Here is a 21654-nt window from a genome sequence, read left to right on the forward strand (position 1 = left end):
CATCTGTAGCAAACAGGTCTCCAGCTGGAGAACACTAGTGAGCAAGCACCATGACGCTCAGCAGTTTAAGCTTCAAGAGTTACTAACATTTTCCCTGTAGGACTCCCTCTTCACTGTGAGTTTGAAGGTTTGCATTAAGCTCATGCTGAAGGGTGAACAAGTGAATAAAAACATACCACTGAGGGTAGCAGGGGAACTACAACTATTGCAAGCACAGAAGTCAGCAGCTGGCACAAAAGTAATGAGGCCACCACATTAAGATCCTGTGCAGCACACGAGTTTTATGGGGTGTTTCGCACAAGGCAAAACTTTAGGTTAATCTGGGAATTATATCAGAGGGAGGAGAAGGGGAACATGACGTGAGCAGCATTTTGCTCCAAAAATCATGGTAGAGGATGAGAGAAAGAGGAATAGAAGGTGATTTAAGTGCCGGAAAAAGCATTTTGGGGGGTGCTGTCAGCATATACTCAGTATTCGTTCAAATTGAAGGACTGTCAAGAATCTGATACAAGAACACAGGAATTAGCAGCCTGGATCAAACCTCTGGTTCATCCCATCCAGTATCCTTTACTCGACAGTGGCCAGTACCAGAGGTTTCAAAGCAAGAAACCCTGACAAGGGATAAATCGCACTCCAGGAAAATCTACTCTTAGCCCCCAACAGCTAGCTGTTGTCTTATATTGTGAAGCTTGAGGGTTTAAACCCTAATAATTGATACTGTATGCTCCCATTTTACATTTCCCTCAAATGACAATGAAAACAGTCTCATCACTTTCACCTCATTTTAATTTGACTTTACATTTTTATTTTCATCCATGAAAACTGTTTTGTTTTCCACATGAGCTTTTCTGTAAAAGCCCGTTTCTAAGCACTAAAAGTCAACAGCAGCCTTTAAAGTGCTGCTTTAAAAAAAAAACCAAAAAAAAAACCAACCACTTCCAAGCAATTGAAACAGAAGAGAAGAGGGGTGAGAGGAACATGGAATTGAAAGCTGCTCAAAACACCATTTCCCCTCCAAAGATATCCAATACACTGAGAGATCCTCCCCCAAGGAGTACGTGGGTCTGCGTGGCTTTCTTGGAGATATTCGATGACCTGACAGAGACTTATCAGGGATAGAAGAGAAACTCAGCAAAACATTATTTTATTTTATTTTTAAGAGTTACATAAACAGCAGCACTTTTCCCCGTTCTTTTCCTTTTTGGAGATTTATTTTAACTATGATCTAACTGAAGCCCATTGAGGGAAGATCAAAACTAAATCTGAACAGATCTTTTAGGTATTTCTTTCCCCAGAGCCTCCACCTTGGAGAGGGACAGATTCTCTGGTTGCAAATTGGCTGTACCTCTCTGGCTGGGGATTCCCAAATTGTGAGGTTGTATACCATCATAGCTGGTTCCCATCGCTACACCACCCCCTTTAGCCTTTGGTGTAAGCAGCATGCTGGGGACAAGGAGGGAGTGTGGCTGGAGCCCTCTGTATTCCCAGTATCCTCAGCTGGTGGAATGTTTCATCATGGCGTGGCCAATTGCTGCATTTACAGCAACTCCTCAATTGCTCTAAGCAGTGCAAGAGTCAAAGCAGAGCTGGCTTGAGAATCACAGAAACACAGCAAGCTACCTTGCAGCCTTCTCTCCCCTCATGCTGTGGCTGGACATAGCAGAGAATCTGGGTCATAGTTTGTTTTGCGATATACTTGAAAGCAGTGAGGGGAAAGACTTTTCTGGTTTGGAGTCAGGAACAAAGTTCAGTGATGCAGACTAAACACATAAAGACATAATAGCGAATGGGAACATTTATGCCCACAGCCGATCCTAAGAATCCCAGCCTCAAGTCTGGTACGTGCTTCTGGTTCAACCCTGTGTTGTAACATGTTGTTGCTACTAGTTCTTCATCTCTGGCCAGTGTCACTGGAGTAGAAGAACTCCAAGAGTTGACTGATAACCAGGAAAAACCTGTCTGACGGCTGAAGGTTACAAAAAGCAGGCAGCAGCCTCTTCCTTGTTTCACCTCCTTCGTGGACTGAATAGCTAAACACCAGGAAGAGCTGCTGTGGAGAGACAGCAATGCATGTAAGAACTTTCAGCAAGTGCTGTATTGCAGCAACAGGCCCAACAAGCATCCAGCCTCTGGATAACCAGAATATATCAGAGCCGAGGATGTGTGTGAGAGAGTAAAGAATCTGCAGGTGAGCTGCGGAAGTAAAGAAGGAATATACTCACATATAGCTGTTCTGAAGGCTACATTTTCAGAGACAGGCACCTACATATATTCCATGCAGTATGCACAGCCAGGGACAAACAGGCATTTGTGGGCACAAAATAGGTAGCGGTGACACACACCAATAGCTGTTTTCCCCACGTGTACATGTTTTACAGGTGCAACGTAGGCACTTATCTTTGAAAATCTGGTCTGAAAGCCTCAAGGAAAGTAGCAGAGTAGTGCACAAAGTTTCTTTTTACTGGCTTGTAGGAAAAGCTCAAAACATTCAGCATCTGTCATTAGCTGGCAACCCCAGCACTTCCACTTTTTCTTCTTAACTGAAAACACCGAGCACACTGGTGATTGCTGACATGGGGAAAGAAAACAGAGCTAAGACTGCATGCAGCATAAGGTTAATGGTCAATATTTCCTCCCTGTGGGGCACTTTCATGAACAAACTACAGGTGTTTTGGCAGCAGGGGAAGTTGTCTGAGCGGCAGGGCTGCTAGCCCCACTCCTGAGATGTTATCCTGCCCACCCCGATACTTTCATCCAGCACTCACACATTTCCTGTCTCCTGCCAACACAATAAGGGGGCAGGTAGGGCTTAGGCCCTACAGCGATCTAAGGGTAAGAGCTACCATTTCTACTTCTCAGAACACTTCGAGGCACCTGGGGTTTGCCAACAGGAACGTCCTATGAAGATGAACCACAGACAGTTCCTCAAACTGGAAGTGCTAGAGGTAAAGGAAAGCATTTTCCCCTGTTCCAAGGGTACTACAGGAGAAAGGACAATATTAAAGGGGGATATGGATAGGGTGGCATTGATCTCCCCCAGATCTCTCCTCGACCCATTCTCCCCTCTCCACTCTTTCCAAATGGAGCATTCACTCCCTATATCCCCCATAACTGCCTGTTCCACTATCCTGCAGACCGCTGTGAAACTCACCTCTCTGTCTCTAGCTCCACAGGGCTCTACACTGAGCCCAGCTGGTGAGTCAAGAAGGCTGACAGGTAGTGCTGGAAACAGGCAGTAGCTGGAGAGCTGTCACCTACATTTGGCGGAGACAGAAAATGTTATGGCGGATAAAATGTTACCTGGAGAATCTGCAGCTTGTGATGCAGTGCACATATGATCAACTTGTGTGTGTGTGTGAGAGAGAAGTTCAGGGTTTATAGGGTCTGTGGTTGTTTAGAGGGATCTAGAAAAAAAGTGAGACATATCAAATTCCAAAGTAACTAATTCTTAAAACAAATGTCTTTTAGAAAATTCAGTGGGGCTCAGAAGAGTTCATGTGTAAAATCTGGAGGCTAGATTAAATCACCAGTGGGTTAAAAACAACTATTTCATTCCTACTTTAAATGAAAAGCTTGTCTCAATGTTAGTTGTGCAGTCGCTATTGCCTAGTCATACTACATTTTTCTTGACATTCCTCCTAACATTTTCTTACTTTTAAATCCTCCACTAACTTGAACACGCCTGTGGTATGTGCTAATACAGGTGAGATTAGCAAGAGTGTTAATCTCCCTACATCCTGGAGATGCTAGATTGCCCGAGCTCTGGTATTCATTGTTATCCCGCTCTGCCTGTGTCTGAAACTTCCCCTCTCTATTCACCATCTCTCTCTGAAGTGTGTTGTGATAATTTACATTATTTCTTCTTTATGTAGTGCTAATGAAAACTGTTGTACTCATCCTCCTGGAGACCAAAGTCCTCTGTTTATCCACAGAATATGGTAGCACAGAGCAAGCACAGGTATCACGCAGCAAGCTTCCACACCCAGCTTGCCACTTGGGCGTTACAGCACATACTTAACCTGTGGAACTCACTGCTACAAGATGTCATTGACAATGATAAGGATAAGTACCTGACAATGGGTATCTGTAATGGGTGCAGCTGAATTGGTGCTGAGTACAGCTTAACTGCAAGCGTTGCCAAAAACAAGCTGTGTTAAGGACCATTCCAGAAATTGTGGCTACAAATGCACAGATCCTAGTCCTGCTTTAGGAGTTAAAACCTTTTGGTCATTTCTAAATCAGCCTAGATTTGAACCAGCAGTCAAGATAGTCTGCATCCTATCACCAATCTTAAGCTATCAGGTCCCATTTGGGATATTGAACTGGATGTTGCATAAAATTGTATTGCCATATTCACTTAGATGCTATGATGATGGGGGCCATATCAGCACCTAGACAGATGGACAGACAGACAGATACACAGAAAGACTTCAGAAAGTGGAAACGCTGAATACAGGTATAACTATATCATCACATTTTTGCTACCACACCCGTTTCTGTTCATAGATCCATTCAAGAACAGCTATGCTTTAAAAGTTTCATTTTTCAAGTCATTACTTGAGCATTAGGTTGCAACAGATTTTTCACGTGCTGTCTGGTCTGCTTTGTGGGGACAATTAAAATAAAAGGCTGATGTACAGAGATGTATGTGGGGCATAGTTAAGGCAAATGTTCATTTACATTTTCTGCAATTTTCTTGAATGAAATACAGTACCATAGCTTGAAAAAGGAACATCCAATTGACCTCAAGCTTTCTAAAGAAAAATTCTCCTCTGGCATAAGACTAAGCATGCCAAAATTTCATATGATTAGATAACTCGACAGATCTTGATCAATTCTTGATCTAGTCCTATGTGGAGCACAGGATCTGGTCCAAGAGGTGAATATAGCTAGACTGCTTGGTAATAGTAACCACAATATAACTAAATTTAATATCCCTGTGGCAGGAAAAACACCACAGCAGCCCAACACTGTAGCATTTAATTTCAGAAAGGGGAACAACACAAAAATGAGGAGGTTAATTAAACAGAAATTAAAGGGTACAGTGCCAAAAGTGAAATCTCTGCAAGCTGCGTGGAAACTTGTTAAAGACACCATAATAGAGGCTCAACTTAAATGTATACCCCAAATTAAAAAACATAGTAAGAGAACCAAAAAAGAGCCACCGTGGCGAAACAACAAAGTAAGAGAAGCAGTGAGAGGCAAAAAGCATCCTTTAAAAAGTAGAAGTTAAATCCTCGTGAGGAAAATAGAAAGGAGCACAAACACTGACAACTGAAGTGTAAAAATACAATTAGGAAGGCCAAAAAAGAATTTGAGGAACAGTTAGCCAAAGACTCAAAAAGTAATAGCGATTTTTTTTTAAGTACATCAGAAGAAGGAAGCCTGCTAAACAACCAGTGGAGCCACTGGATGATCGAGGTGCTAAAGGAGCACTCAAGGACGATAAGGGTGTATGGGGATAGATGGATAGATAGATAGATAGAAGGGGTGTATGGGGACAGATAGATAGCAGGGGTGTATGAGGATGGATAGATAGATAGATAGATAGAAGGGGTGTAAAGGGATAGATAGAAGGGGTGTAAGGGGATAGATAGAAGGGGTGTAAGGGGATAGATAGACAGATAGACAGATAAATAGCAGGGGTGTATGGGGATAGACAGACAGATAAATAGCAGGGGTGTATGGGGATAGACAGATAGATAGATAGATAGATAGATAGATAGATAGATAGATAGATATCAGGGGTGTATGGGGATGGATAGATAAATAGCAGGGGTGTATGGGGATGGATAGATAGCAGGGGTGTATGGGGATGGATAGATAGATAGATAGAAGGGGTGTATGGGGATAGATAGATAGAAGGGGTGTATGGGGATAGATAGATAGATAGATAGATAGATATCAGGGGTGTATGGGGATGGATAGATAAATAGCAGGGGTGTATGGGGATGGATAGATAGCAGGGGTGTATGGGGATGGATAGATAGATAGATAGAAGGGGTGTATGGGGATGGATAGATAGATAGATAGAAGGGGTGTATGGGGATAGATAGATAGAAGGGGTGTATGGGGATAGATGGATAGATAGATAGACAGATAGCAGGGGTGTATGGGGATGGATAGATAAATAGCAGGGGTGTATGGGGATGGATAGATAAATAGCAGGGGTGTATGGGGATGGATAGATAGACAGATAGAAGGGGTGTATGGGGATAGATAGATAGACAGATAGAAGGGGTGTATGGGGATAGATAGATAGAAGGGGTGTATGGGGATAGATAGATAGACAGATAGAAGGGGTGTATGGGGATAGATAGATAAATAGCAGGGGTGTATGGGGACGGATAGATAGCAGGGGTGTATGGGGACGGATAGATAGCAGGGGTGTATGGGGACGGATAGATAGATAGATAGAAGGGGTGTAAGGGGATAGATAGATAGATAGATAGATAGATAGATAGATAGATAGATAGATAGAAGGGGTGTATGGGGATGGATGGATAGATAAATGGGGTGTATGGGGATGGATAGATAGATAAATGGGGTGTATGGGGATGGATAGATAGATAGATAGAAGGGGTGTAAGGGGACAGATAGATAGATAGATAGAAGGAGTGTAAGGGGATAGATAGACAGATAGATGGGGTGTATGGGGTTGGACAGATAGATAGATAGATAGAAGGGGTGTAAGGGGATAGATAGAAGGGGTGTAAGGGGATAGATAGACAGATAGATAGAAGAGGTGTAAGGGGATAGATAGACAGATAAATAGAAGGGGTATATGGGGATAGATAGATAGAAGGGGTATATGGGGATAGATAGATAGAAGGGGTATATGGGGATAGATAGATAGAAGGGGTATATGGGGATAGATAGAGAGAGAGATAGATAGAAGGGGTGTAAGGGGATAGATAGACAGATATAGATAGATAGAAGGGGTGTATGGGGATAGATAGACAGATAAATAGAAGGGGTGTATGGGGATAGATAAATAGAAGGGGTGTAAGGGGATAGATAGACAGATAAATAGAAGGGGTGTATGGGGATAGATAAATAGAAGGGGTGTAAGGGGATAGATAGACAGATAAATAGAAGGGGTGTAAGGGGATAGATAGATAGAAGGGGTGTAAGGGGATAGATGGATAGAGATAGATAGAAGGGGTGTATGGGGATGGATGGATAGATAGACAGACAGAAGGGGTGTATGGGGATGGATAGACAGACAGAAGGGGTGTAAGGGGATGGATGGATGGATAGATAGATAGATAGATAGGGTGTATGGGGATAGATAGATAGATATCAAAACTGAGTTTAGAATGGGAACTTCCTGACAATCTTATCTATGGAATCACTGCCCTAGCCCCATAGTTGTCATTGTATCGCAAGGGAGTTGTTATGATAACTGCTCAATACCCTTGCACTGACAAGTAATATCTGAAGATAAATCTTGCAACACTTTGTTGACAAGTAATTTAAGCAAGTTAATATTCTCTTGGGGCAGCTTTAATGTATGATTCCTCCTTCTTTAGTTTCCTTTAATTGATTTGCTCTTTTGTGAGTAGCAGAGACAAGGCTTCTGCATGTACCAGACGCAGCTGAACTTGTACTAGCTCCAAATGTGCACGTGCTTCACCTTGCCATTCCCTTTCCTTTCGGTCTTGCTCTTCTGACCCCTTTCTGAAATGTCAATCTGTCCTGCTACAAACTCAACGTGGTAACAACCAATGCCTCATTTTAACTCCCAAACCCCTCTCCTTTACTCCTTCTCCATTGTCAGGGATTCCACTCCCTTTCCTGTTCCACAGATCCACAATCTATGTATCATTTTCATCTTCTCTTTCCTCCTCCTCACATTGCTGCTATTGCTGAATCTTGCCAATTATTCCTCTACATAGCCAGCATCTGCCCATTCTCAATGCTAAGCTCCTGATGCAAGCTCCGATCACTTCTCACCTTGATTACTGCAACCTCCTCCTTTTCAATCTCCGTGCTTCTTGCCTCACTCATCTAATATAAAATGCAGCCAGGAAAATCCTCTTCCCTGCCCACTACGATGACTGCCTCCGTCTGCTTTGCACATCCTTTGTTCTCACCTTACTCATCCAGATGAAGATGGAACCTAGGAGCAGAGAGCTAGGTCAACCCAGATGATCTCAACAACCTGGGAGAAGTTGCTAATGTGTCTCAGGAATACATTATGTTTAATAATGAAGAGAGAAGAGAATTATAGAAAACCTGCTGTATAAGCAGATTTGTATCTAAATGGAATCTTTCTAAAAATGTGCCATGACATGTCATTGACCTTTTAATGCAGCCGTTTAAAAATTCACAAGTCCTTTGGAAATTATATTATGATTCCCCTACCCAGCCACCTGTTCTTTTTGTAGGGGGAGAGAGTAAAGGCCAGTCAGACAAGCAGCCCCTGGGCTCAGGATAGCTGAGGGGTTGATGTTTAGTTGTTACCAATGGGAACAACTGACTAGAAAAGCCATAGCAAGTAGACAGAACCATGGCTCCCAGCCAGTTCCACACAGGACATGTATGGTGCATCCTCTAAAGGTGCGTGACAGATGGCTTTCCCCACCCCGGTGCAATTAGAGAGCTCTGGGAAGTAGCCTGCCTTTCTCGTGCTTCCTGATATTGCCTCTAGGATGATGAAGCACTGCATCTTCTCCAATATACATGTCACAAACTAGTCTTAACTGTGTAGTGGTCCCTATTTCCGAATGTTGGTCAAGTATTCGGTGGACTGTTTTGCATACATGTCTCAATACCTAAGCAATGCCTTGAGGGCAGGGACGCTATTAAATAATTTGTAAAGTGGAAGGCATAGTCATGGTGATGTATAAATCATAAACAAAAAAGAAATCACAATGACAGAATTTTATTCTTAACTCTGGATTCCTATTTTCTTTTAATCTAAGTAAGATAATTATCATTATTAAAGAAAATGTTTCTACCTAGTTCCACATGTATTCTGTAGGGAAAAAATGGCCAAAAGAGGTAATGTGACACCTCTTATTGGACCATTATATATATATATATATATATATATATATATATAAAATGCATAAGCCTGGAGGCTAAAAACATATTTTAATCAGAAGTTATTCTTATATAATTGTTTTGTGGTTTAAATAGTTATCTGCATAGACCTGTGTCCTTGTCATTTCTTGCATGGCCCTAAAAGAAGAAATTAATCTGTGCTGGTGTTTCAAGAGAATCTATTAAATACACATAAATAGGATGAAAGGCAAAGGCCATGTTGTAACTAGAGCATAAGACGGGGCGGCAGACTACCTGGTTACTCATCTGATGTATAACAATGGTTTGTGGTGTGACCATAAGCCAACATTTTCAAAAAGGGCCTACTAATTTGGAGTTCCTCAGTATATTTCAGTTCCTATCTTAATACACCTACAACTTGATTTTCAAAGATACTGAGCACCCACAATGCCAAATGAAAGTTAATGAGTGGTAATAAACTGTTATAAACATTTTAAGTTTGACCGCTGTGGTAATTAATTAGAACAACTGTACACTAACCAATTGTCCCTACTGCAAACACTCAGACCATAATATTGAAGCAAAATATTTATTTTCTCATGACATTCCTCCAAAAATGCTCTCTTGTGTCAGTGTATTTCCTTGTTATTCAAAACTGTGTCTCCATTTTATTTTGTCCCCATTTATTCACTTCCAAATGTTGGTGGATATTCAATAAAATAGGGTACTTTGTTTTCCTTCCTGCCCTTAAAACTTCTTGTGCAGTTAAACGAGCCATCAAATAGTGCACGTAGACAGCCTACGGAACCTCATGATCTTGTCATCTCTACCCCAGATTTACAATCACTTGTTGCAACTTGACTTAAATTAGATTGCAAGCACTTTGGGGGCAGGGACAATGTTAATTTATGTGTGTTGAGCCCCCAGGATAATGGGGCTTGACTCTTGTCATCTTTACCCACCCTTCCAACTGTAAATATATATATATATATAATTTGTATAGCTGCTTTCCCCTCTAAACCAGGTTGTTGTTGTTGTTTTACCTGCATGGTCTTCTTTGATTGCGGTTTTTTTTTGAGCATCTCGCAAAGCCACTCTTACATGATTTCCACGTATCCTTCACATTTTTCTGATTCAATTCTTCCTCCCAGCTGATTTGGCTCCTAAAAGTTTTTTGGCTTTGTGAAGTTTGCATTAAATAATTATTGTCGGACACCCCTCCCTCCCCCCCACCCCCAAATTTCCCACAACCGTGAAAAATTAAATAGATTAAAAAAAAGTTGAAAAATACAGCGATATTCTCCGTGAGAATTATTTTTTAAAACAAATGAAAAAACCGAATTGTGCCCAGGCTGATGAAAGAGGAGCGGGCGGCTGTCTCGCCCAGTGGGGAGGGCTCCGGGGCACTGGGGAGAGAGGCTGTGCTCCGAGGAGGGGGTGCCCCGACGCTGCAGTCCCCCCGCCCCCCCCAGCACTGTCTGCAGACATGTCATAAACCCCAACGACAGCCCGCGGAGGGAAGCGATGCCCCCCAAGAAGACAGGCTACCCTTCCCAGACTACCTTGCGAGGAACTCCCACAGTTCTTCCGATTACCCCACGAGGACTACAACTCCCAGCAAGCGTAGCGGGGCAAAAGAGGAATCCCTCCCCCAGCATGCCTTGCGAGGGATAAGGCCGAGAGCGGCTGCCGCCGCTCCCCGCCTGGGAGCGGACTACAAGTCCCAGCAGGCCGTGCGGGCATGCGGTGTCGGCTTCCGGAGGCCGCGCCGCGTCCGTGGGTGCCGTTGAGCTGTGGGGTGAGGAGGAGGTGGCGAGCCGAGGCGGGTCTGGCCTGGCGGTGCCTCGGCGGCGGGGGCCCAGGGAGCGGCGAGCGGGGCTCCGGGCGGCGGAGCAGGGGACCTAGGCCGGGGAGCGCTCTGCGCCGCCATGCTCAATATGTGGAAAGTCCGGGAGCTGGTGGACAAGGCGTGAGTATTATGGGGTGTCGGGGTCCGGGCCTGCGGCCGCGCGCTTACCCCCCGCTGGGCCCTTCCTGCCCTCCGACGTGGCCGCTGCCCCGCCCCCTGTTGAGCTGGCGGGCGCCCCCCCTTGCCCCTCCCCCCCCATGCCAAGCTGTCTCCTCGTGCTGCCCTCACGGCCCCTTCAGCTGACTCCCCCGTTATGGCTTCTGACCCCATACCTTGTGACTAGCCCTTCTACCTCCCTGTCCCCCGTGTGTCCCGTCATGGCCGCTGCCCCCTCACAGCCTCATCTGCCGCTGCCCCCTCACAGCCTCATCTGCCGCTGCCCCCTCACAGCCTCATCTGCCCCTGCGCCCCCCCCCGTGTGTCCCCTCATCTGCCCCTGCCCCCCCCCCCGTGTGTCCCGTCATGGCTGCTGCCCCCTCACAGCCTTATCTGCCCCTGCCCCCCCCCCCAGTGTGTCCCGTCATGGCTGCTGCCCCCGCCGTGTGTCCCGTCATGGCCGCTGCCCCCTCACAGCCTCATCTGCCGCTGCCCCCTCACAGCCTCATCTGCCCCTGCGCCCCCCCCCCCGTGTGTCCCCTCATCTGCCCCTGCCCCCCCCCCCCCGTGTGTCCCGTCATGGCTGCTGCCCCCTCACAGCCTCATCTGCCCCTGCCCCCCCCCCCAGTGTGTCCCGTCATGGCTGCTGCCCCCTCACAGCCTCATCTGCCCCTGCCCCCCCCCCCCGGTGTGTCCCATCATGGCTGCTGCCCCCTCACAGCTTCATCTGCCCCCCCCCCCCATGTGTCCCGTCATGGCTGCTGCTCCTCTCTCAGCCTTCCCTTCCACCGCATCCCATCATGGCTGATGCCCCTCTGACAACCTCAATGCCTCTCCCTCCTTTAGCTGATCTGCCTCCCTCCCTCCCATTATTATCGCTGATTTGCCCCCACATCATGGCTGCTGCCCCTCTCATCCACCTCTCTTCTGGATGATCTGCCCTCTGTCATGGCTAACTGCTAGTCTTCCCCGCCCCCCCTTTGCTCCCCAAGTTCACTGTCTTTGCAGCTGACCCTTGCTTATTTGGCCCCTGTCATGACCTCCAGGCCTCTCAGGTGGGAGAAGAAGTGTTACACTTAAAAAATGACCTGTACTGGAAGAAATCCCCAGAATACTTGCAAAGCTTCATTTCCTCTTCTCTCAAGTTTTCTGCCACACCCCCCCCCCCCCCCCCCCCGCCTCGAATTCACATGCTGCACCTTATCGCTACTGTGGCTATAACTGACTCACAGCCTTTAGGCCAGAGCTGGAGTGGGTGGGGAAAAAGCAATCCAGGAAATAAAACACTCCTTTTGTGAGGACCTTAAAAAACCCCAGATAGTTTAGGGCAAGTCTACACTACAAAATGAAGCTGGTTTAAGTTACATCAACAGACAGCCACCACAGTAGTTAAATTGGTTTTGCACATCCACACTATGCTCCTTGTATCGTGTCCTCACAAGGAGTGCTTGCAGTGATTTAACTGTCAGTATGGGGCATTGTGGGATGGCTTCTGAAAGGCAGCAACAGTCAATGTAAGCAATGCAGTGTCTACACTGATGCTGTGTCGACCTGATTACATCGACCTAAGTGCTACTTCTCTTCTGGAGGTGGAATTAAGTCAATGTAGTGGGCGAGTTACATTGGTGGGAGCTACATTTTCATGTAGATGCTTACAGAATTAGGTTGATGTAAGGTACCTTAGGGCAACCTAACATGTAGACTCAGCTATTTGCATAGTTACATGCTGCACACGAGAAATTCTATCACTAGCCTGGCTGCCTTGGTTACTATCATCATGACCATCACCTTTGTCTCATTTTGAAGAATGTAGCATGACATGAGTTATCACTTAGTGTGTTTCTCTGCCATTCCTTATTTGTTGTGGTGGAGAAAAGACTGAGAATTTCACCCAAAATGTGTCTGCATCAGAGAATGCAGTTTTTATTTAATGGTAAACTTTTTGCAACTTTGCATGAGCTATCAGCTTCGGTACAGGAGTAACTGGATGAAATTCTCTAGCCTGTGCTATACAGGCGGTTAGACTACATGATCTAATAGTCACTTCTGACCTTAAAATTTAAGAATCTGTCTTTCAAAACATGACTCTATTTGTTTAATCTTCAGTTACTCTAGTTTGTCTGAACAGTTTTTAACCAGTTTTTAACCTGCTTTAGAAACAGCCAGCTGAAGAGGAACAGCGGTTTCTTATTGACACTGGTTAAGTATTCATTTTGCTTCCTGGTGCACCCTGACTCAGTAACAACTGAGACTTTTCTAGGACAGGAAACAAAGTTGACATTTAAATATGCAGGTGTAAGACTTTTTCTCAGGAAGTTGTTTACCTTTTCTCTGCTGAGTCTCCTTTTTATGAGAGCAATTGATCCTTGTCAATGGCGGACACTAGTTTTAATAGATAGAAAAAGTGGTATGTCAGGTTTTGTTGGCCTTCAGTTTCTAGTATTCCTGTGCTGATCTTGAATTCCAGATTTTAAAAAGACATTGTCAGGGTTTAGTTTTTGTTGCATAGGTTTTGTTATAAACAAATATACATACACATTTATTTTACTTTCCTAAACATTAATATAGAAGGAAGCTGAGATATTCAGTGAAAGAGCTAGGAATAGAACTCAGTCTCCTTATTCATGTCTAGTGCCATATCCATTGGCTTTGACCATTATAGTAGCTTCTCCACTCTGTTTATTATTAAAAATCAGTCATTCAAAAAATCCTCTATTTCTACAGTGTTGAATTTTAACAAGAGTAACACTTTCTCCCTTTGAAGAGGGAGAATGGGATTTAAATAAGGAAGTGGCTTGAAATGTGTGCAAGTAACTTGAAAACACAGTTCTGAAAACTTTAATTTGAAGTCTTTTGCTTATTTTATCTCCTAGACCTTGGTTCCACGTAAAGCTGATTTTGGCCTTCTTACTATTGTAACTTACTGATCTGTTATATAAATTCATACAAAAAGTTTATGTTGGAAATATCTTGATAACAAAAGAAGACTTCCATTCAATCATTGATTTCTATTCTTTGGTTGTGATCCACACCACAATGACCTGTGTCCTTCACTTTGTCTTTTGCTGGCTTAGAGCTCTGTTTGATCAGTCATCTCAGATGTCAAATTGGAGAACCACTTCTAGACTTTCTAGGCTCTCATTCTCTAAAAAAGACATTGTGGAGTTAGTAATCATTTGTTTTTAAGTTACTACTATTACTACTTATTTTTTTTTTATTTTGTTATTAACATCTGCATGTGCTAGATGAAATTCCAGAAGAGGTATAAAACACATTCCCTGCCCCGGAGAGTTTATAATCTGAAAATAGACTGGGCATGACAAGAGATGACAGAACAGTTCTTTAGATTATGAAAAGTGCAAATAAAGATCCAAGTTTATAATTAACATTTTTAAGGTGTTTACTTTGTATGCTTCCCTCAGTTTAGATAGAAACTGAGTTGTCTAGTTTTACTTTTTGATTTAGCTGCACTAGCATCACTTTGCAGTAGTACCTAGATGTCCAAAACGGGGTTAACTTCCCATTGTGTGAGGAACTGTTCATACATATAACAAAAATGTGGTCCTGTCCTCAAAGAGCTTCCATTCCAAGGCACTGATCCTGGAGTTTATTAATGTGGGTAGACCCTTGTGCCCACACACAACCCCATTCACTTGGCTCCATGTTGGTCCAGGGACCCATGCACAGCAAATTGCAGGTTGGGACCCAGGCAGTGGCGGTTGCAAACCAAACACTAAAGAGGAATATTTAAATCCCCCCAAAAAGAAGTTATCTTGATTACTTCAATTTCATGAAAATATTTCTATTTTAACTGAAGTTTTGTGAGATTTTTATGTTTAATAAAGTTGTAATTTTTTATTTTGACTACCTGATCGTATCCCTTTAAGTTTTGGGAAGACACAATTCCAGTTTCCACTGTGTGATCTGAGTATTTTTAGCTATTAATATAACCTTTTAATAGTCTTCACACTTTTTTCTTGTTAAATTTATAGGTTTACTGAGTAGTTGTACATGAACAATAATTTCATGCCATGTCTTTACTGGCCAGTTGAAAATAGTTTGGGGCCTAAACCAAGTGCTTAATGTAGTTCTGTTGCTATCTATGGAGGGGATTTTGCACCTTTAATTTTATCCCTGCTGTCTCTAATTACCACATTTTTCACAGAGATGTTCAGAAGTATTTTAAAACATAGGCTACTAAATATCACAGTCTGTACAAGTATTCCTCAAATGTGTCGTATTAGTATGAGGAACTGCATGGGGTCTGCATAGCTTATTACTGCTTGCAGGCTTCTGACTTGAATTTTCTCATCTTTTCTGGAATAAATTGCTATTTTTGAGTTGTTATTATTAACTTGTAAGTAAATTAACATCGGAACAGATGAAACCTTTTGAATCTGTGAGCTTGTGTCATTTGGAAGTTAGTTTTATTTTTTAAAAAACTAAGTAATATTTGAAACAAAACAATAAACTCTTTGACTGCAGCCCTACTGCATTGAGCTGTCATCTTGTTCACTGTCCTACTACCAAACAGGGTTGATTCTGGTCTGCAGAGCTCTCTTCTTCTTGCCGAAGAAAAATCTAGGGTATTGCATGATGTGATCCTGGTGATTCAGGTGGCACCCTCCCCTCTGAGTCATTGCTGAACCAGTGCCCTGGCAGAATGTTGTGAAGTGCTGTGCTGTCAGAAACTTAGGTTAAGGTCTACTTTAGTAGTGCTTTGCCAGTATAGCTGTGCTGTTACACTGTCCAATCCTAGTGTAGAGGCAGCTGATACCAGCAAATCTGTGCTTTTGTTGGTCTTGTTTATTTAAGCCCAGCCCCTACAAGTAAAATCACCTGTGCTGTCAAAAGCACAATTTTGTTGGCATAATTGTCTACAGTAGGGTTTTTTGCCAGCATAGCTATTTCAGTCAAGTCACACCTCATCACATGACAAGAGTTTGTAGTGGGAACCTGGCCTTAGTCTCTTGGGTGAAACATACATGTTAGGCCTTGATGTTAGCTAATTTTAACTATGGGGACTGAATATTTTGTAAATATTATGTATCTTGAAATTTCCTTTTTTCAGTTGTGTTGTGTGCAATGCTTCGTATTCTATAAAAGGTTTTTCCAGAGAAGCTTATAAAGGAAAGTTTAAAACAAGACACAGTCCAAAAAAAACCCCTGTCATTCAACTAACTGTAGCTCATGAAAGCTTATGCTCAAATAAATTTGTTAGTCTCTAAGGTGCCACAAGTCCTCCTTTTCTTTTTGCGGATACAGACTAACACGGCTGCTACTCTAAAACATAAACTAGAGGTCACCAAGTGAAATTAATAGGCAGCAGATTTAAAACAAACAGGAAGTATTTCTTCATGCAGCGCACAGTCAACCTGTGGAACTCTTTGCCAGAGGATGTTGTGAAACCAAGACTATAACAGAGTTCAAAAAAGAACTAGATAAATTCATGGAGGATAAATCCATCAATGGCCGTTAGCCAGGATGGGCAGGGATGGTGTCCCTAGCCTCTGTTTGCCAGAAGCTGGAAATGGGCAACATGGGATGGATCACTTGATGATTCCCTGTTCTGTTCATTCCCTCTGGGGCACCTGGCATTGGCCACTGTTGGTAGACAGGATACTGGGCTAGATGGACCTTTGGTCTGACCCAGTATGGTTATGTTCTTAAGATCCCTTGGTGTACTTTTCAAAGGAATGGAAATGTTAGCTCTAGTATCCTTGCCAAATTCTAATTTAGGTAATTGTACATATGTTTTGACTTCCTGAATCCCTCTTCTGCTTTCAGTTGGATGCAGTATTCTTAATTTACTGTCCTGAATGAACTGTTTGCATATTGTTGCTTTGCCCTGTTTAAACAACAAATGTATTCTTCCCCTGAAGTGGCTGCATTTAAAGTAGTGTGGATACGATTCCTATGTGTTTGTGTTTCTATAGTTTGCAAAACAGTTTGGGATCCTGTGGGGGGAATAAAAGCTGATGCATAAATATAACATGTCATTGTAACTTTGTGTGTTGTCTAAGAAGCTCCCATCACAGACTTTTAGAGCACATTGATAACTTGTTCCCTCCATCCTACTTAACCTTGGACCTACTGTGACAAGCAACAATCAGATCTCAATCTGTTGACTTTATAGCCAGGGGTTTCACTTTCTGCAGCATTTCATTATTTTACTGCTCCGAGCTTCTGTTATCTCCTGAATGCCCATGGCTTCTGGAGTGAGAAATGAATTGATAATAGTACAAAATGTTAAACAATCTGATTTTATCAATTTAAAAATTAACATTCTCCTATAAGGAGAAAGTAATCTTGAAATAAGAGGTTTGGAAGATCTAAAACCAGGAATGGCCTAGACAAAGTAGGTGTCACACTGAAGAATATGAATGTAATGAGCACAGGATGATCCAAATGTTTTCAGACTGTTTTCATTTGGATTACAGTTTAGATGTATGAGTTAGTGGTACAGAAGATTGGTAGCTAGAAGATTGGTCACTACTCTGCTTATGTTTTGGAGATACTTGGATATACGGGTTAATTAAAAGGGTGAGGGAGATCTTGAATTCTAAATTCCCTGCCCTTATATAGTTCCCTCTCCCCGCCCCCTCGTAGATGGGTTCTGATCCCATAGTTACATAATCATTCTTGGAGGACATCATAGAATTGCTTTGGAGCTTTGATAGTTGAAACTTGACCATACCCCTCCCCAGGGTGAAAGTGTCACCTACACAACACTTCAACATGCCTCCTCGCTGTTGGCTATAGAGGTAAATGCATATATATAGCTCTACTGCCACGTGACAGTGTATAGTTCCATATCACTGTAGGCCCTACTTCAAGTGGGATATTTATGGAAACATATTTCACTATTACTGTCCTGCCAAATATATGCATTTAGGTAATTTCTGTGTTTTGATATGCAGAGCAAGTGTCCATGTCCCTGTTTAGAATGGATAGTAACGTTTGCATTAGCATTAAGTGCTCAGCTCTGTAGAGTGAGACAATGGTAATGAACGCTAGTACTCTGGAGTTCCTGGCGCCTAGTCGCATGTGCTTGTGTATCTGCCATGTTAAGTCTGCACCATGTTTAGTGATTAAATAGTATTGCTTATCAGTAGTTTACCCTACAGTTATATGGCTTATATTTCACTTTCAACTCCCTGTTGCTTATATTTTTTTGCTGATGTGTGACCAAGATGTAAGTAGGGCCTTACCATTACCCCACTGTGTGATTTAAATCACCTCATTTACCTACTTTCAGCAATTTTTCCTTATGCCTGTAATTGTTGAGCTTGTTAACAGGCAGTTTTCTTTTTGGTTTATGGATTTGTCCACCCAGAGTATTCAGCCCTTCCATGACTGAGTTATTGCTCATTGGCTTAGTAATAGCGGGTATTATGGTAAATGATCTGTCACATGATATATCCAGCTGAAGGGTAAATAACTGTCTAGTACTTATCTACAGCTGTCTGACCTTCCTGTAAACTCCCCTCTAGCTCCAGGGTCATTTCATTTTACCTTATATTTAAGATTTATTTTGTTCTGCATAAGTAAGATCTCTAGAGCAAGGAGCATATTGATCACTATGTAAGGGACAGTTAACCCTCACTGCCTGAGTTATCTTCCCATTGCTGCTTTATGAAACCTCCTGGTGATAACTGCTTTAACAGTGAGCGTTTTGTATCCTTATTACAAGCAAGGTGATTGTTACTCTCTCCATCCTTAAATGTACTTTTCTTCTCTGCTCTTCAGTCCTTCTGAGAGAGAGAAGGAACGTAGTGTTGGGATTGAGAAGAAAGATCATTGTGAAGCTATATGATACATACAAGCACAGAGTGTAACTGTGTTTGCTGAGCACGGCTGTCACAGGCAGCATCTTTCCCAGAGCCTTTTGTTTCTTGTAGGGCTGAATGAACAGCTTAGTAACAAAGAGAACAGTTCCAGCTTAATTTCAAGTAGTCACTCTACCTACTCGTCTACCTTTCTAAATGAATCCCTCTAGTTACTAGTGCATGTCATTTAATATTGTACTATAAATTACTCATTTTTGAAAGAACACAAATTCTGCACCTCTGTGCCCATGCGCTGTTTTTTAGGCAAAGCTTTTTTTCCTCTATCCAAAATGTACCAGTAAATTATCGCCCAGAAAATAAGAGGTAGATGAAAGAAAGTGAAGCAATATTTTTAATGCAAGATAAGTGGGTGTAGTCATACACACAAATATATACATGTATTATACAAAATAGGTTTGAGTGCAGAGCACTTGGTTTACATGAATACCCAAAAAACTGAGTAAATCGTGGTAATCTTTAAAACATTAATTATTTTTTCCCCTCTACAATGAAGCTGTATTTCACCCTTTTGGTGTGGTTCTGTGTTGCTAAATTACTCTGATTCCTCAGTTTCCAGGAAGCAGTGAAATCTGTCCTCTGCCAACTTGGAAAGGAAATAAAACCATATGCTTCTGGGCAAAGGCCTACAACCTCTGCTGGGGTAAGGAAGAATCATGTCTGCTGGCAAGTTATTCCATAATTGCCTATTACAGGGTTTCTTAAACCTTCCATTTGAAGCATCTACCTGTCATATGGGGTATTGGACTTGGATGGACCGCAATTGGATCCAGTATGGCAATTTCTGTGGTTTAAGATCTTGAAATACCTGACCTTCGATATTAATGAAGTCTTGTGGTTCATGCAGACAAGTGAAGGTAGCTCTAATTGCCTGATATTCATAAGGATGGTTAGGATGGCTTGAAGAAATTACTTTCCAAAATGTGCCCCTTTGTCCCTTAACATACTACCTTGTGTGCATTCGTAGGCATTGTACCACTGATGATTTGTAACCTCTTGTACTAAGACCTGCCATACGTAATTGCATTTAATGGGTAACGGCATTCTGTGGTGTTAGAATGTTCAGCCAGTGGAGTGATCTCATTGGGCACATAATTTTAAATTTAAAAAGGCAGTTGTGATCAGGAAGACTTTGGGAAGCTTGTGTGTCATAACTCATCCACTCAAGCTTTCTTCCTGTGATGGCTTGATCTTAGAGCTCCTTAATTATTATTTATTTGTATTTCTGTCGTTCCTCAGAGCCTAGTTATAGAACAGGACCCAATTTGGTTGAAACTCTTACCCTTATATGGAGTGTAAAAATACAACACTTAAAACCAAGATAAGCACTGTATGTACTGTATGCTAATCTTAGTTCGAGTGCCTGATCTAAGCATCTTTAGAGTGCTCTTCAGACATGAACTAACTTTGACATCTCTCAAGTAGCTAAGCCTTGCTTTCATTTTATGGCTAAGGGAAGTCAGGCGGAGGTGAAGTGCCTTGCCTGGCACTACACAGTGTGAGAGCAGCAGAACCAGGTTTAAAACTCAGATGTGCTTTGCTCCCAGTGCTGTGCTATTTCCTCCAGATTTGCTGCCTACCACAGTGCGTTATAAATAGTGTGTTGTACACATGCTTTCTTCCCAAAAGCCTGATTTCTTTCCATTGTATACATTTCTAATCAGGATTGCTTCTTTCCGAGTAATCTATACATAAGCATCGCAGCTGTAACTAAATCATTTGAATTCCAAAGGAAGAATCCTGCACTCAGATGCTGTGTATGCACCCTCTAATTTCAGCTTCTAACTAAACTATGCAGCACCTGCTTTTTGTCTTTATTTTTTTTCCCATGTGTGACAGCATAGACTGCCGTGATCTGTTTCAGTGGAAATCTTAAAGTGAGGATCCATTGGTGCCTGGCTTTCTCTTCCCCTTGGATGAACAGTGAGCACATTTACAGAGATTAGAGGTAGAGCTGGCTGATGGCCATTTCTCTTCCTCATTTTCTGGAAGCAATATGATAGTGAGGCAGATGCAAAAAATTGTGAATCCCTCTGAATTGCTCCTAACTGGAATAGCTTTGCTTCGTTGTAAGATTGGCTTTATGGCAACGTTAGGAAAAAAAAGAGATCCTCTTGGCCTCTGGGGTGAGTAAATTGTGTGTACCCTGATAGGTGACTGGGATATCGGATTTAGTGATGGCTCCATGTCAGAACTCAGTAATAAAAACAAGAGATTTCCTTGATTGTGGGATGGTGCTTTCCCACCCCCACAAATCGGGAGTGTGAGCCTGCTTTTGTTTTCTCAGTCCATCTTTAAATAAAAGGAATACTTGAATGGCTGAAAGACCATTAAGAGAGGAGTGCTCAGCTGTAAATTAGTGGTGACTGAAAGCATAATGATAGGGCTGTCCCTTTTCCACGCCAAAAAATATCAATGTGCATTTCTGTTTTCACGTGCCACTTTAAAATGCAGCCTTTGTATGCTTGAGATTTAAATATTTCTACTTACTTTAATTAGTTTTGATTGTTCTCCTGTTTCAAAATTGGAAAATGGTTTACAAAATAGAAAAACAGAATAAAAATACTTGATTAGCTCTAACTTCCAGTGTATAAAGTGACAATTTGAAGATAGAGATGTTTTCAAGAGAGAGAGAGCTTCTACTTTTTTCTGAGCAACCGTGTTAAAGGCATCTGGTCAATCACTTTTACTAAAAAACAAACAACCCCTTTCCTCCAAAACCTCAAAGTAATATAAAATCCAGTTACAAATAATGAAGACATAAATAGCAGATCACCATTTTTCCCTCTATGC

At 42.5% G+C, this 21654-nt stretch overlaps 1 protein-coding gene and 1 long non-coding RNA gene across 4 annotated transcripts in view; one reads left to right on the forward strand and one right to left on the reverse strand.

Moving 5' to 3' along the window:
* Positions 1-767: 767 nt before the first annotated feature.
* On the reverse strand, positions 768-10658 carry LOC114019178. Of its 3 annotated transcripts, none has more exons than XR_003564298.3 (5): positions 10572-10658; positions 10053-10172; positions 7957-8122; positions 3152-3254; positions 768-2568 (listed from the first exon to the last, which is right to left on the reverse strand). It is a non-coding gene; the product is annotated as an uncharacterized LOC114019178 (long non-coding RNA). The 3 variants fall into 3 exon arrangements; XR_006292701.1 differs by having other exon boundaries at positions 768-2193; positions 2267-3254; XR_005226400.2 differs by having other exon boundaries at positions 768-3254.
* A 97-nt stretch (positions 10659-10755) lies between these two features.
* The window catches only part of CLINT1 (clathrin interactor 1), a 76464-nt gene continuing 65565 nt past the window's right edge, over positions 10756-21654 (forward strand). Inside the window, exon 1 of the mRNA XM_037906214.2 lies at positions 10756-10978. Within this exon, the coding sequence (XP_037762142.1) occupies positions 10938-10978 (41 nt within the window). The 5' untranslated portion in view covers positions 10756-10937. The remainder of the gene's footprint in view (positions 10979-21654) is intronic.

Source organism: Chelonia mydas, chromosome 8 (assembly GCF_015237465.2).
Source record: "Chelonia mydas isolate rCheMyd1 chromosome 8, rCheMyd1.pri.v2, whole genome shotgun sequence".
Classification (NCBI taxonomy): Eukaryota; Metazoa; Chordata; order Testudines; family Cheloniidae; genus Chelonia; species Chelonia mydas.